The following is a 15,231-nucleotide window of genomic DNA, read 5'->3' as shown; positions in this document are numbered from 1 at the left end:
GCAGCTTGCTGGTAGAACAAAATTAATAACAATAAACACATTTGAGCATCCCCAAACCTTTCGCCAAACGACAAAGCAGCTTGATGACAGACAACTGATTCATCAAGCACTTTAAATAAGCCCCAGCCCAGGTGTACTCTCTTCAGATAGCTTTATAGCCCTGTACTGTCACAGGTCTGTCAGCCAGTTGGTGGTTTCTCCAGCAAGGGAAACCTTTGAGTGCTCTAGAGCTGTTGATGCCTTTTTTTTAACCCCTCCCCACTTTACGTTCTCAGTTAGATAGGGTGGCATGTATTGATACTAGTATACTGGTAAATGCAAATTTACCTTCAAACATCTTTATGCACCCCCTTTGATGCAGCTCAGTAGCTGTTAGTGTGCCTCTACCTGACAAGCTCATTGAGCTTGGATCATAAAAGAAACCAAACCTGTTGTGGTATGTTGTAGAGCTCTTTAGATTTCTGACTCTTTTTCTAAAGATGATTTGGTTTGGTCGCTCTCAGTAGTATTTGTTTTCTCAATTTTAATAAAGAAATTGATGGCATGTAAGTGTAGGTCACAGGTTCTTTGGCATCCATTTATAGGAAACACATCTTGCTATTGGGCAAATGTGTACTTAATAAATGGATAATACTAGCCTGTGAAAACATATTTTGAACATGCATTTATGGCAAAGTAATCTGAGCAATATAAAGGAAAATAAAGCTAAATAGTTTACTAACAGACATATGGGTCTTTAATCCCATTTTGGAAGTAGGTTTGTTTGGGAGGGGTTTTTGTGAGTATCTTCTCATTAAAATTTGATCCTTTCCATTGGCATCTCTGAGGTCCAATCCAACTGTTGTCATGGTCCAAGCATACTGATGTGAACAAGTTAGCTGATAGATAAATCGTAGTAAAAGTACGTTCTAGCACATAATGTTTCTTGGGTAGCTGCAGATGGCATTAAATGGTAAGTTATGCTTTACTTTTATATTCAATTAGAAGAAACAGAAAATCATGTGTATTGAATTTCCTATGTGTATGACAAACTGATTACACCTGAAATTATTTGCTAGACGTGTAGCATGAAATGAGTAACAACTTCAATCTTTAATCTTCCTTTTCTCCTGCTCTTGCCTAGACACAAGTTTTCTCTGAAAGCCATCAGCATATTAAAACCGTTTCTTTCATGGGTAAATAAGTAATTTATCAGAGAGATCAGACTAGCAATTTAAGTTCAGATAAAGTGCCTAGATTTACACATTCTCTCTTCATTTTCCATGTTTTAACCTTATATCCCCTGTGAAAAGCTATATTCCAAGGAGCAGTGTACTCTGGAGACCAACACTCATTTTTTAAATTCTGTGTTAGTATTAATAATTTAAGGTGTAATGGGTTGGAGGCAGGTTATGCAGGCCTTCTGTCTGAACTGTAGAAAAGCATTTGCTATTTATCTGCCTGAAGAATATGAGGAAGCCTAAATGTTATCTATGTTTGAGTAATTAATTTTTATTTTTCTCGAGGAAAGGCAGTTGGTTCTTCCCAACTCTTACAGGAACTCAAGGCAGGCTTTAAAGCCTTTCTTGTGGAAAGCTAATCAGAATATGATGTTAAAGTCTCCTCTTTATCTGTTACTCTGTTTCCTGGCATGTAAATGACTGGTGGAGCATACAGTAAATGTCACTAAGGTACTACTTCAGGACATGGCTGAGTAACTTTGCATAATGAGACCTACTTCTGATTGTCTAATTAGTTATGTGTAGCTGTAGCAATGCAAAACTACGCCTCAAAGAGAAATCTATTGTCACAGGTTACTTGATTATACGCATATGGCTTCTGCCTGCATTATGGTTCCTCTCTTTGTAATAACCAATGTCATGGCCTTCTACTGAATGTTATAACAACTTTTTGATGCAATAGCATCAGCTGTACATTTTAGTTAATTTTTCAGTATGCAAGTCACCATATTTGAAAAGGCAATCCTACCACGCATGAAATTTCCCAGTGCAAAGAAGAAACATGTATATTCTTTCTTCCTTTCAATGTTTTTATTGAGAGGTCACTGTAACTTCAAAAGAAAACTTGAGAAAATCTTGCTAGTCATCCTTTTGTTCTTATCAGGCAGAAATCTTCATATTCACTTTGCCTTGACATCATCTCATTAATGTCTGACTTTGCTTTATGTCTTGGTAGGTCAAAAATTTGCACAAAAGTAGCAACTATCACACCTCTGAGGAGTGAGCTATGACTGCTAGTGTAGAGGGAGCAGGAACTTTTTCTGACTCATACTCCATCCTTAGGAAAGCTGCATTGTAGAGGCAGGTTCCCATTTCTATCAAATTTCTATTGATAACAATTATTATAGACATTTCATAGGAAATATATCAAATGATCAATACATCTACCATACACTCTATTCGCTTAGGAAGTCTCCAGGTCTTGATGCTACAAGTGAGTATTTATGCTGCCTATTGTTTCAGTGAAAAAGCTTTTATGGATAATTGTTTTTATAAGCTCGAGGAATATATTCTTTCTTAGCTGTCTATAAAGATGATGTGAGATTGTTATGACATATGAAATAGAAGATTTAATTAAAAAAATGTTATTAACTGGCTAATTTCACTTAAGTATTTCAACCTGAATGTAAAAAGATGTATTAAGAGTTAGCTAAGAGACTGCTGTTATTGGGCTTTCTCATCTGAGACTTCTTAAGAGAACCATTGCTTCTTTTGACATGAATATATTTAGCTACTCTGAGAATGGCTAGTAATACTTTTCTATGCTTTATGCAATAAAAACATGTCAGAATTCATTCTAACATGTAACAATGAAATAGGGGATTACAAGGCACTTTGAGCTCAAAGGCATGATAAGAAGAGTGAGATTTTTGAAGTTACTGTTAAATGTCAAATTTGAATATTTAGAGAACTACACAAAAAATCAGACGCAATTTAACTTAAATCAAAGGCTATTTACCATGTTTTGCTTGTTTTCTGGGGACCAAGAAAATGATTCTGTAGTGAGCTCTTGAGAAAATTGTCCTTCATTGTATGCATATTTCAAAGGGAAAATTGCATATGCATCTGTCTAATCACTTCCTACCTTGATTGTGGTCTACTTTCACGTGTATCAGAAGTAGTCTATATACAAGGAGATTAGATTCAGTCTTTTTTGTAGCCAAGTTAATAAAAGTGCATACAATATACAAAGTCTTAAACTGAAAAAGGATTACATTTTTAGAGAAGTGTAAAAGAGCAAAAAATTAAAAATAAATTATATATAATTATCCTATGTATATCTTTCAAAATGTCACGCTCCATACAGAAGTAGGATTTTTTAAGGTTTTGTTTTAAATACAGATTTGAAATCAATTTAATAACTTCTAAATTATAGAAGAAATAATTATCTTTTTATAATGTACCTTCTCCCCTTTTCTGACTCTACTCCATTTCTTCCCATATAATTTCTAATTGTCTAAACCACAAGGCCTATTCAAAGACAAGCCACTTGAGTAAAGCAAAGAAAATATTTCACATAATTACTACCTTTTTTCCTCTCCCAGTTCCTTTCAAAAGTTGTACTTTCTTCAAAACTGTGGTAAAATTTATTTCTAGGCAAATAGCAGATTTAAGATCTAATGTATTACCTTCTTAAAAAGTACTTAGCATTAATTTTGTCTATGAGATTTATAGAGTTACAGTAATCAGGTAAAATTATATCCCTGATGAAGTCAATTGAAAAACTAAACTTTATTGACTTCATTAGGGCCTGGGTTACATCCATTAAGGAGGAAGGAAAAGGAAAGCTTCTTGCCAGATTTAAAGTATACAGAAAATACAAACCAGAACAATAGACAATTGTTTCTGAGATTATTTCCTCCTGTAATTATGCACAGAATATTTAGCTTAGGCAGCTAAATACTGGTGGAGTTCAGTCATGCACAATGTTTGTACTGTAGAAGAAGCCACAAAGGGTATTATAAAGAGTTATAAAAGAGTTATAAAGAGTTAATGGAACCCTAAATTATGCATTTTAATAACTACATTTCATATTGGGTGGGGGACAGTGTGAAAGAAGTTTGTGAGTAGTGAAGTACTGATAGAAATATCAGTGTTTGCCTCATCTCATTTTGCATTCATCAGGAAAATTATATACAGCTTCCAAAGTCAATGGCTACCCTAGAAGACTTTTCCTGTGCCATCTGAGATTCTGTTGTTGAAATGCCATGGGAGCTGCAATTGCAGCTGAAGGAAAGTTTTCCCTAAGAATTGGTTGCATTATAAACTTGAAATACCTTTCTGAATTTAGAGTGCTTGTTTATGCAAGAAACGTTTTATAATATTTGGGGAAAGGAGAACGGCTGTTGATACAAAACATCTACTTTCGTGATGAGTGGTAATCTGTGGTTATAGCTTGTCATGATCTGAGTGGTCAATTCAAATTGGTGCTGATAAAATGTTAACACAAATCACTCTCATATTGTCTGTCCCTATAATAATAAAAAGCAAAATCTATTCTTTTCATAGAAAATCTCTGAAGATAAGTTAATGTCTGAAAATCAATAACTCAATGTCTATATAATTAAGTATATACAATAATTAATCTTTTATTTTTATAGTGAACTTATCCTATCCAGCATTGATATAGATGCAACTGGAGACTGGGAGTGTCTAGTCAACAATTCCTATGGAAATAGCACTAAACAAGTAGAAATTGTGGTACTTGAAATGGCTGCACCCTACTGTCCTGCAGAAAGAGTTATTAACAACAAGGGAGATTTCAGGTATGACTTTCTGGTTTTGGACTGTGATTCATATATGAATATAGATGGAGACCATGTTCATGCTTACATGATACTTCAGTGTCAGTTACAAATATGTCACTTATTTTACTTGTTGTTTTTATGTAATACAGTAGGAAGGAGGAGCACTGTGTGATTTTTATGGGAAATGGCAGCTAGTGCTTCAAGAGCGGTAGTGGTTTGTGAAAGTCTAAAAACCTTGCTTCCAATTCCTCAGTATGAGATGATAGAAAAATTCAAAAGACATAGGCGCTTTTCAGCTAAATGAGGGAGGGTTCAAAATTGTTCTTGGTCTTTTCTAAATTATAGGATATGGTAACACTGCATTAAACATTAGAAGATTAAATCTTCATTATTTTTCTCATCTTTCAGTTCTGCTGGTTTTGTTCAGCTGAGAATAGAGTTTACAAATAACATAAAGCTGTTAGCAAAATATTTCACTGAAGAGAATCAAAATAGCAAGTAGAACTAGTTAGTAAACCAAATAGATTGTTTGAAGTGAGCTTAAGGACAGACAAAGTTTCATGAATATATCACATGATTAGAAACGACATCCGACATTCTATCTGAATCTTAGAGTCTGCACAGTTAGTTGACTAAATGTAATTTTTGTTTCATCTTTATTTTTAACTACATATGTTGGTGGGTTTTTTTTAATTTTAATCGCCATAAACTGAAAAAAAAAACAGTTAAGGATTCTGTAGAATTTGGTATTGTTTTCAGTTAGCTCTAAAATACTTCAATGATATGCATAAGGCTCTTCAAATATAATTACCTGCTTGACAATAACACTGATGTATGATGGCTTTCCCATTGAGAAATCAAGAAGGTAATTTGTTAGCAAATGAATTATAATAAGAATTCAGCTTGAATAGTTAATGAAAGGAAAAGTAAATGAGAGAGGAAGCTTCTCTTAAACATCAGAACTTTCTGCAAATACTTTTGACCTGAAAGCCTCTCTTCATTTTTAAGTTACCTTTAAAACTTTTTCAAAGTCCTTTTACTACTATTTCTTGTATTGGAACAAAAATAAAGGTATGAATTAGAAAGAAGTGGAGAAACCAACTCATATAATCTGTTTTCTCCTACTATGAAGCTATTTTATTATGTGTTGAACTCAGTTCCAGTCAGTATAACACATATGCTGAACATATATTTATATACATATGTATATATACATATATAATCCATATATATGGATTAAAATCCGTTAGAGATCTTTGACAATCTCAGGTATAGATTTTTTTTTTGTCATCACAAAAACTGCCTTTGTGTTTTCTCATAGTGGACATGCCTAAATGTACTTTAATTAGATCTTTTTAAAATATAAATATTATATATATACTTCATATCAGGTAACACATACTGAACTTTATGAGGTTCATGTTTTTTTCATAAATTGGCATCATTTTTTTCATAAATAAATACATATACATTCTACAGACTCCACAAACTAACACCAGGGGCATTTTTCTCATTTTGTATAAATCACAAGAACAGGAGTGCCCATTTCTCTCCCTATTGATTATCCTTCTAGAAATACATATAAATTTATATATCAAAAGGATGCTGAGTCCATAGGTTCTTTTGGCATATGAGGGAATGAATTTAAAATTATAGAGATTTTATCAGCCTCAATCTCAGCATTAGCTCTTGAAATTTTCCAAAGTTTTATCCTCAGAGATGTAGCTATCATGCCAGATACTTTCCTTAGAAAAGTTTCGAAGTTTAGGTAAACTAACAAGTATGTAAGTATAAAGAGTTGAACCCCAAAAGCAAATCTAGAAAGAATAGTTCTTTTATTGGGAAAAAAAAAGCATCAGCTGTGAGGAAAGTGTGGTTCTTACAGCTGACCAGCCTACGTGGTATTTATAATTGCAGAACTGGATTAAGAATTGGACACTGTGAGTCAGAATGAACTTGCCTTATGTACTAAGAGATTTTCTCTGTGATGGCCATATTTTGCTCATATTTTGTTTTCCAGCACTCTGTAAGATCATTCTGAAATACAAATGGTAATGTTATTATGTCCTATCATTTTGATTCATAAATCTCAAATTCTGCTACCTATGCTAATACTAGTTTCAGAATCATCTCTTTAGTTTTACTTTTGAGGTGTGGCCCAATTGCATTAATCCATATGTTTTACTAAAAATAATAATTCAGCTTGGAGGCAAAAGAAGAGTACACTATTGTACTTCAATTTCTGTGAATCTCCTTTCATGTTTCATTTTCTATCAACTGTTTTTACATCACAAAATGAATTATTCCAGTGAATAGCTATGACATATAAAAATATTTTTCTTCTTACCTTTTCTTTGCTTGAAATGAGGAAAATTTACATAGCCCCAAACCTGTCAGTATATTTTGTAAAAATGTCCAGGTGAATCTGCATTGTACAACTAAAAGGGGATAAATAAGTGTGTTTGAGCACAGGGTGACTGGCAAGGTGTGTCTTCACTGGCAGGCAGAATACTGTAGGATTGGTTGGGTTCAGTCATTACATCAGTGCAATTAAACCAAGAATCACATCGTTTCCAGACGTGCTGACTTTCTGATGGTAACTCCTCTGGTTTTGTTTGATTTCTCCCAATTACCTGATCCTGCTGTGTCCATATTAGCCTGGAAATGACAATGGATTTAGAACCCAGTGGTGCCATTCTAGAGAAAGCAGCAGATATACAGAAAAAGAATATTGTATAATAGACCTATTAACTAAATAGAACAATTCTGGCTACTCTTAATTTATAATTTGTTTTCAAAGCCTATTTTGGAATCATAGTACATAAATCACGTATACCTAAACAGTTAATTTTTGAGGGCTAGCTCCTTTCTCCTCCATGAGACATAATCTCTGCTGAAATTTTGTTTATTGGTTTCTGACACATTCAGGGATTTTTGCTTTTTGGGATGCTGTGGCAGAGAGGGCTTTGTAGTGTTGAATCAAAATGCAAAGGAAAGATTGCCATGTACATTTTGAGCATTTCCCTTTTACAGCACTTAGTAACAGGTTGGGTGTTTTTTACTGTATGGATTTGCTGCTTTGTTTTCTGCAATCTGCAAAGGTGAATGTAGGGAAAATGCCGTCCATGTTTTTTTTCTTAACATCAAACACCTTCCCGGAATTAATGCAGAATTAATGTGTGACCAGCCAGACTCAAACCTGTGTAATTTTGACATATTCCAAGGAATTATGCCAACAAAGTAATTAATTATAGAACATAATGAGGCAAAATTTAAAATAGCCCTTTTTTCCTCATACATTCTGCAGATTTTTGCTGTATTTTAAGTTGCCTTTAAATATGAAGCTTCACAAAAATTCATATGATTTTTTTATTATCATGTTGTTCATAGATGGCCCAAAACTTTGGCCGGGATAACTGCTTACCACCCCTGTCTCCAGTATTCATTTAACTCCATTGCCTTTCACAATGGCGCAGAAGAGTCTAAGGCATGGCGTAAATGCAATCGAACAGGACGTTGGGATGAAGGAAACTATTCTGCATGTCCTTATTCACAAGAAGTAACTCAAGTTCTTCATGCTTTTAGTCAGGTAACGTTATGAAATCCAGGTCATCCTTTCTCTAGTACTGATTTTAACGAACAGCTCACAAGAAAATGTCTGTTCAGCCACAAGTTTGCGATACCTGGACTTTGAACAAAATGTTTTACTTGAAAAACAGCATGTTTGGTAATTGAAGTTGTAGTAAGAACAAGTGCACAGCATTTATTGCCTTTATTTTAATTATTTTCTTTCCTCTGGGTACCTGGTATCTAGATGACCATTAGTAATGTTGGCAGGGTTGTCAGTGCTTCACTTCAATTCTTCCCCTCATCCATTTTTACCAGAAAGATTTTAATTTCACTTGAAGTCCTGTATCAGACTTCTGCCAGCTGAAGTGCCTTTCCTTATTGCCATAAAGTATTTAAAAGAGCTGCAGGAATGAAGCCTACTTTGGAATGCCTTTTCGATGTCTTCCAAGAAAAGCATTACTTAAATGGTTTCTTATGGAGAAGTAAAAGGGGAGAATGAGATAAAAAACTAAATTGATAGAAATGAATGATAAAAAGCATAACAGAGAACCGATGGCACAGACCTGTAGCTGCCATACTAACTTTTACCACTTTCAGTTTCCTTGGTCATTTCTTCCCAATGAGTAGTGCTAGATAACAATATAGGAAGTATATTTTCAGATGTGCTAATAATTAAGAAAGAATAATTACTATATTAACAGCCAGTCAAATTTCAAGATAATAAAATAATTCTGTTTTGAATTACCTTCTGAAGGAAGGTCTCTAGTCCATTCTCCTGCTCAAAGTGAGGTGAGCAATGGGGTTAGGCCAGTTTTCTCAGGTCTTTAGCCACTCAGATCTTTAAAAGCTCTCAGGATGGAGGCTGCACAATCTCTGGGGGTAACCTGTTCAAATTCCTGACTATCCTCATCACAGAAAAAATTTTCTTCATAAGCAGTCTGAGCTTCTTTCAACTTACTACCATTGTCCCTTGTTCTCCCACCATGCACCACTGTACATATGAATCCCCACTGGTACTGTTATTGTCATGATGATCTAAAGATACAGGCAAGGCAAGGTTAGTAGCTTGGTATAATATTTTATGAGGCCAGTTAGTTACAGTCTAGAAAAAGGAGACAAAAATCTTCAACATTTTTTTGCCTACTGTGGTGGTGTCTTCAGCTAACAGCAATGAATTCTAAGACCTATTGCTGAAAATGCGTTTATATGCCCCTGAAATTTATGTCCAAACTACTACTGATGCATATAACTCCACATGAAAATTATAGCAAGCATTATACAAATGGATGTGATCTCTAGTTTTTAAAAGAGAATGAAGCTAGATGATTTATCACACCTAACAATTCTGATGTATTTTCAGATGCACATCAATTTGACAACGGTGCTTGAATTTTCCCGCCAGCTGACGGCCTACACAAGAGGTGCTTCCCACTTTGTGGATAAAATGGATGTAATATATTTGGCTTATATAATGGAAAAGTTAATTGTCTTCGTGGATGAATTTGAAGATGTAAGATATCTTCTCTATGCTGAAAAAAAGTATCCCTTAGAAGTGAAGTCTTCACATATGTCCCTGTTCTTAATGTATGCAGGCACACGCTGAAGAGTAGCTTCTCAAATTGATTGCTGGTATTCTGATTGCAAATGTTCTGCGTATACTGTGATATGTTTATGCCAAAAAGGACAACTAAGCCATCTCATCTGACTCACAAAGGTGTTGCTGCTGAGGAATAGAAATTGGTTTTCAATAAGAGCCTTCTTTAATTTTAGTTTTCATTTTAATGCCTACTACTTCTATCATATTAAAATGAACTTAAGGTGCCTCTCCTTCTGGCCACTGGAGTTATTCTGTAGTGTTCTCCATTTCATTGGAAATTTTTCACTGAGTTTTGAAAGCAGGTATCACTTCATGTGAAGAGAGGACAACGTGTCTTTAAGTACAATTTCCTGCTGAAACTTTTAGCACAACGTATGGTATTTTTACAGGGGAATCTAATCAGAGAATTATACAAACGCTATAGGAAAAATAGTTTTTTTAGAGAACAGGAATGTTTGTCATAGTTTTTACTGTTAATTTTCAGAGTAACTGCTTGCATAAAGTGTTCATAACCTGTAATATTTGTACCCATGATAGCTATAGTTAAAACATTTGTTTTCTTTTGGTTTGGCAATATTCATTCAGTTCTGGTTCTGGGCATTGTAACATTATGGTGCCAATTTGAGAAAGCCTCCAACTTCAATGTCATCATTATACACCAGACCTAAAGTGTATTATTAAGTGCTCTCCAAGAATCATGTTTCAAAGCTACAACCGTATTTCAGCTCAGAATTCTGATAAGATCTTACTGCTTCCTGACAAAACATTTACTATCCAATTGAAACAGTTGGATTTATCTATAAAGCTTCCTTGTTTTTCTAGAAGCTGATGAATTATCTATTAAAACTGAGCACCGTCTCTAACCTTTTAAGTGATTTCTTCCATCTATCAAATAATTCAGTTTCTTCTTTCCAGTATTGAAGCATCTCCATCTCCACCACTTATCTCTACATATCTGACTTCATAATCCCTGATTGTTTTCATAATTTAGAACATTTCTGCTAATTTGTCTCTGAATCCTCCTTCTGTTTTGAACTTTAGACTTTTTACTCCCTCTCAAGTCACTAAGTAGGTTCCTCATTCATTGGGCTCTTAACTAATACTCATTTCTTAACTCTTACTGGTAAAGTACAAAAATACCTGTGAAATTAAAGTGTCAGTAGTTTCACATATGAAGCTGCACTCATGTAATTACAAATAGGATTGAACTTCATTTCATACAAGGCAACATGAGTAAAGGTATATTAGTCTGGAACTGACTAGCAGCTGAAACTACTTTTATATAAAACCATTAGATATTAATGAAAATACATACACAGAGGTTTTCTGTGACTTGTCAAAACAATTTAAGAAGCATTTTAGCTAAGCTAGTACAGTTTCTGTACATTTTCTCTGGGTTATGTCTCTCCCAGTCAGCAAAGGATTACTCATTTTTATACAAGTTAGTGGTACTTTGTCCCATCTGGTGGCTTACCTCTCAAAAAAGAGAGTTTCAACAGCTGCACTGGGGACATATTTGTAATACACTACAACTTTTTGCCAGGAAGTTAGCCCAAAGTTTTGTATTTTTAAATGTCATGCCTTTACTCTTCAGTAATGCATTTAATTATAATATAAATTACTTCCTCTCCTTATTTCTATCCTTTTGTATATTTATAGACTATTGTTCTGCTCTCAGTTAGTTATTGCTTAGCTGATTAGTGCATGCTTTAATCTTTTCTCATAAATCACTCCAGTCTCTTAAAGGGTTTTATTTGTATCAATAATTCTGTCTGTCACATTGTCAAAAGCCATCTAGAAATTATGTTCTCAAAAATAGATTAAATATTTCAGGAACAGTCACGTAAAATTTCATATATAGTCTCATTATTCCTGTGTCCCTTGAAATTCATGTGAAATTTATGTATTTTTTATTGAAAATGCAGAAGTAACTTCATAACCCCAGTCATTCCTTAAACCTTTTTCACCATTGCTGAATTTCTTTTTTCCTTCCAAATGAACTCTATGTGTACTTACCTTATTTTTCGGTTTCTATTAGTCTGACGTTTTAGCCTCTTGAACTTTTCCTTAGCTATACTTCTCTCAGTCATTTTTTATCTTCTATATACCCTTTTGTTCAGGCTTACATTAAAAAACCTTGTGTATCTATCGCATAGTTTGCATTCAAAAATAATGGTAAAGTTAATTTTGAAACCTCAAATTAAGTTTTAGAATTTAAAAAAATAAATATAGTTATTTCCATTTTAAATAATCACCAAAAAATATTCACAGTGATGCTTCTTCTTTCTAAATGTAATATACTTTAAAAAATTTGAAACAGATAGTCATACTTACCAAAATCTGCAAAATGTCATCTGGCAAAACAAAGATTTATCACTTTGGGTTGGCCAAATGAGGGAATCAACACATCCAAAGCTATAAGCCCACGCCTTCTGTATAGCCAATGAGATGATATAGTTTGGTGTCAGCACCTGAGCTATATCTGAAATTTACCTCACAATGTCTGTATCAACAACGCCGTTCAAATATATTTTCCCTCTTCCCTCTTTCCTCCCCCCACTCACACCCAAAGGTCCTTTGATTAAACGTGAAGCAGTTCTTTAAAGGGTCATGGTCAATTTTAATTATTCTAAGGTGTGATAATTCTGGGACTCGATTTATAGCCCAACAAGAGACTCAAATTTTGTGGTGTTTTTCAAAGATATGCTTTAAATTTGGGACTAAAAAAGCTTTTCCTTGAAGTCAGTTGCACTTTCTTTTTCTTAGTCTTCATTTTTCAGTCCATTTAATTTTCCTAGTGGAATCAAAACTCTCTTTGAATATGGTTACTAAGAGAAATAAGGAGCCTGCTTTCAGTTGTACTCTTGTGTATTCTTTTCCAATTATTGTGAGTTTTACGGATAATACCATTTTTGGGTTTTGGGATTTTTTTTGTCTTCCAGATTGGGGATGCTCTTATTGAAATTGCCAGCAATATAATGTTGGTTGATGACCATGTTCTGTGGATGGCTCAAAAGGAAGACAAAGCCTGCACCAGGATTGTACGATGTGTGGAACACATTGCAAGTCAAACACTGACCAGCAATATTCAAGCTATATCAAAGGTATTTCATAAAATTACAAAGCTTTTGTCAAATTTATTTTTTCAAATAACTTTTCTTCACAGTTTTCACAGAATCACAGAATCACAGAATTGTAGTGGTTGGAAGGGACCTCAGAGATCATCGAGTCCAACCACAAAAAAAAAAAACCAAAACAACAACAACAACAAAAAAACCCACAAAAAAAAAACCACCCACCACCTAAACACACAACAACAACAACCAAACCAAAAACCATCACCCACCCACACAACATCCCACCACAAACCAATAATCTTGGGCACTAGAGCATGCCCTGAAGAGCCATGTCTACATGGTTCTTAAATACCTCCAGGGATGGTGACTCCACCGCCTCCCTGGGCAGGCTGTTCCAGGGCCTGACAACCCTTTCAGTAAAGAAATGTTTCCTAATATCCAACCTGAACTTCCCCTGGCGCAACTTGAAGCCATTACCCCTTGTCCTATTGTCTGTAACTTGGAAGAAGAGACCGACCCCCGTCTCTCTACACCCTCCTTTCAGGTACTTGTACAGAGCGATAAGGTCTCCCCTCAGTCTCCTCTTCCCCAGACTGAACAACCCCAGCTCCCTCAGCCTCTCCTCGTAAGACTTGTTCTCCAGACCCCTCACCAGCTTCGTTGCCCTTCTCTGGACCCGCTCCAGCACCTCAATGTCCCTCCTGTGGTAGGGGGCCCAAAACTGTACAGTACTCGAGGTGGGGGCTCACCAGTGCCCAGTACAGGGGGACGATCACTTCTCGGGTGTATATTCTCTTTTATATACAGAGAAGCGAGATTGTGTAGGTCAGATACAGCGTACCAATTTACGTAGATTCTGTGGTGCTTTTTTTCTTCTCCTGGATTCTATTTGGAAAACCAAAATATTTTTTTCAATATCACTGATAGTATATAAAAAGTGTTTCTTTTTGACTTTGATATTGTTACAATAGGCTGTTCACAGTACTCTTTCTAGTGTTCTTACTATTCACTCTGTTTCTGTTGCTTTCACTGTAGTATATGGTTTTCTTTTGAAGGTCTAAGTTGAGTGAGCGAAATTTTTAATAAGAGAAAAGACAACATGCTCCCTTGTTGCCTGGAGATCTTTTGCCTTTCAGAGAGGATTCTATACAATACTTGCTTAAAGCATTTTGAAAATAATCCCAAAAAAGTATATCTTCTCGTGAAGATTACTAATTGGTGGTTAGTTTTAGATTTTTAGAAGTAAGCTGTGTTAAATAATTATTCTTATTCCTTGTCCTCCACTTACATGAATTTGTCATTTAGATACTGAAGGGTTATCATTTGCATCCTGAGAAACTGTCTTTTTGCCAGTTTCAACATCTAAATAGCAGAAATACCTCTAAATCAGAAGTTTGAAACTTATCCTTTTAGAATTTTAGATAAATATTTTAAAGCCTTATCACACCTTGGGTTTGTTTGCTTGCTTGCTTGCTGACTTTAAACAACCTTTACTATTTTCTCAATTTTCCACTGCATTTTCATGAAGACACTATTTAAAAGTCAATTCAGTGCTAGTTTAAGGAAAAAAAAAAAAAGAATTAGGAATTATAGGTTGAACCAAATAACATAATGGCCTTTGTTCCTTTTTAGAAAAGAAGTCTTTCAAACAAAGACAAAAATATATTGGACAGTCTTCTAAAGGAAGTTTTTTATTTAATTCTTTTCTATGTAAAAGAATGAAAATTGCAGAAAATTTTTATTTATTTATATTCAATACATAGGGACAATAACATGCCTTTTAGAAGTATTTTGCAGTGTAACAGCTAAGGGGTCTCTGTTGCTTTATACTTAAATTCCTTTTAAATGTCAAGTGCTGAAGGTCATTTTTTCTCGTCACTGCTTCAGGAAGCTGTTGACATTACTGCAAACAGTAATTCTGTGTACTCAGATGTAGATGTGTGTCACTAACCTTTTTGGCATGCTTTATCTTTTTGCTTCTTACAGGTTTCTGTAGGAGAACTAGTTTACTGTTGAGTGCAATTTGTAAATAAACAAAGCTGTGGAGTTTTTCTGGTTGTCATCTCATGCGATGCCAAACACTTCTGTTCCTTTGGGAGGCCAGCCAGCAAACTGTCTCACAGAAATTGCATCTCCTTTCTTTATTTTAAACAACAGCAAATAAAAACTCCAAAGCTTAGGTAGCCTCTAGCTTGTAATACGTTTCCTGAAAAAAAGAAACCTCTAGAAACTGTGTCAGT

General features: G+C 34.7%; 1 protein-coding gene across 1 annotated transcript in view; it reads left to right on the top strand.

Annotated features, from left to right (window-relative positions):
- ADGRA1 (adhesion G protein-coupled receptor A1) overlaps window positions 1-15,231 on the top strand; it is a 286,732-nt gene that overhangs the window by 95,920 nt on the left and 175,581 nt on the right. Inside the window, exons 7-10 of the mRNA XM_014959599.1 lie at window positions 4,601-4,765; window positions 8,138-8,336; window positions 9,678-9,827; window positions 12,857-13,018. Of these exons, the coding sequence (XP_014815085.1) occupies window positions 4,601-4,765; window positions 8,138-8,336; window positions 9,678-9,827; window positions 12,857-13,018 (676 nt within the window). The remainder of the gene's footprint in view (window positions 1-4,600; window positions 4,766-8,137; window positions 8,337-9,677; window positions 9,828-12,856; window positions 13,019-15,231) is intronic.

Source organism: Calidris pugnax, unplaced genomic scaffold, assembly GCF_001431845.1.
Source record: "Calidris pugnax isolate Ruff unplaced genomic scaffold, ASM143184v1 scaffold4, whole genome shotgun sequence".
In the NCBI taxonomy this organism is placed as follows: domain Eukaryota; kingdom Metazoa; phylum Chordata; class Aves; order Charadriiformes; family Scolopacidae; genus Calidris; species Calidris pugnax.
Note: the sequence above shows the minus strand (reverse complement) of the source record. Positions and strands in the feature narration are given on the sequence as shown.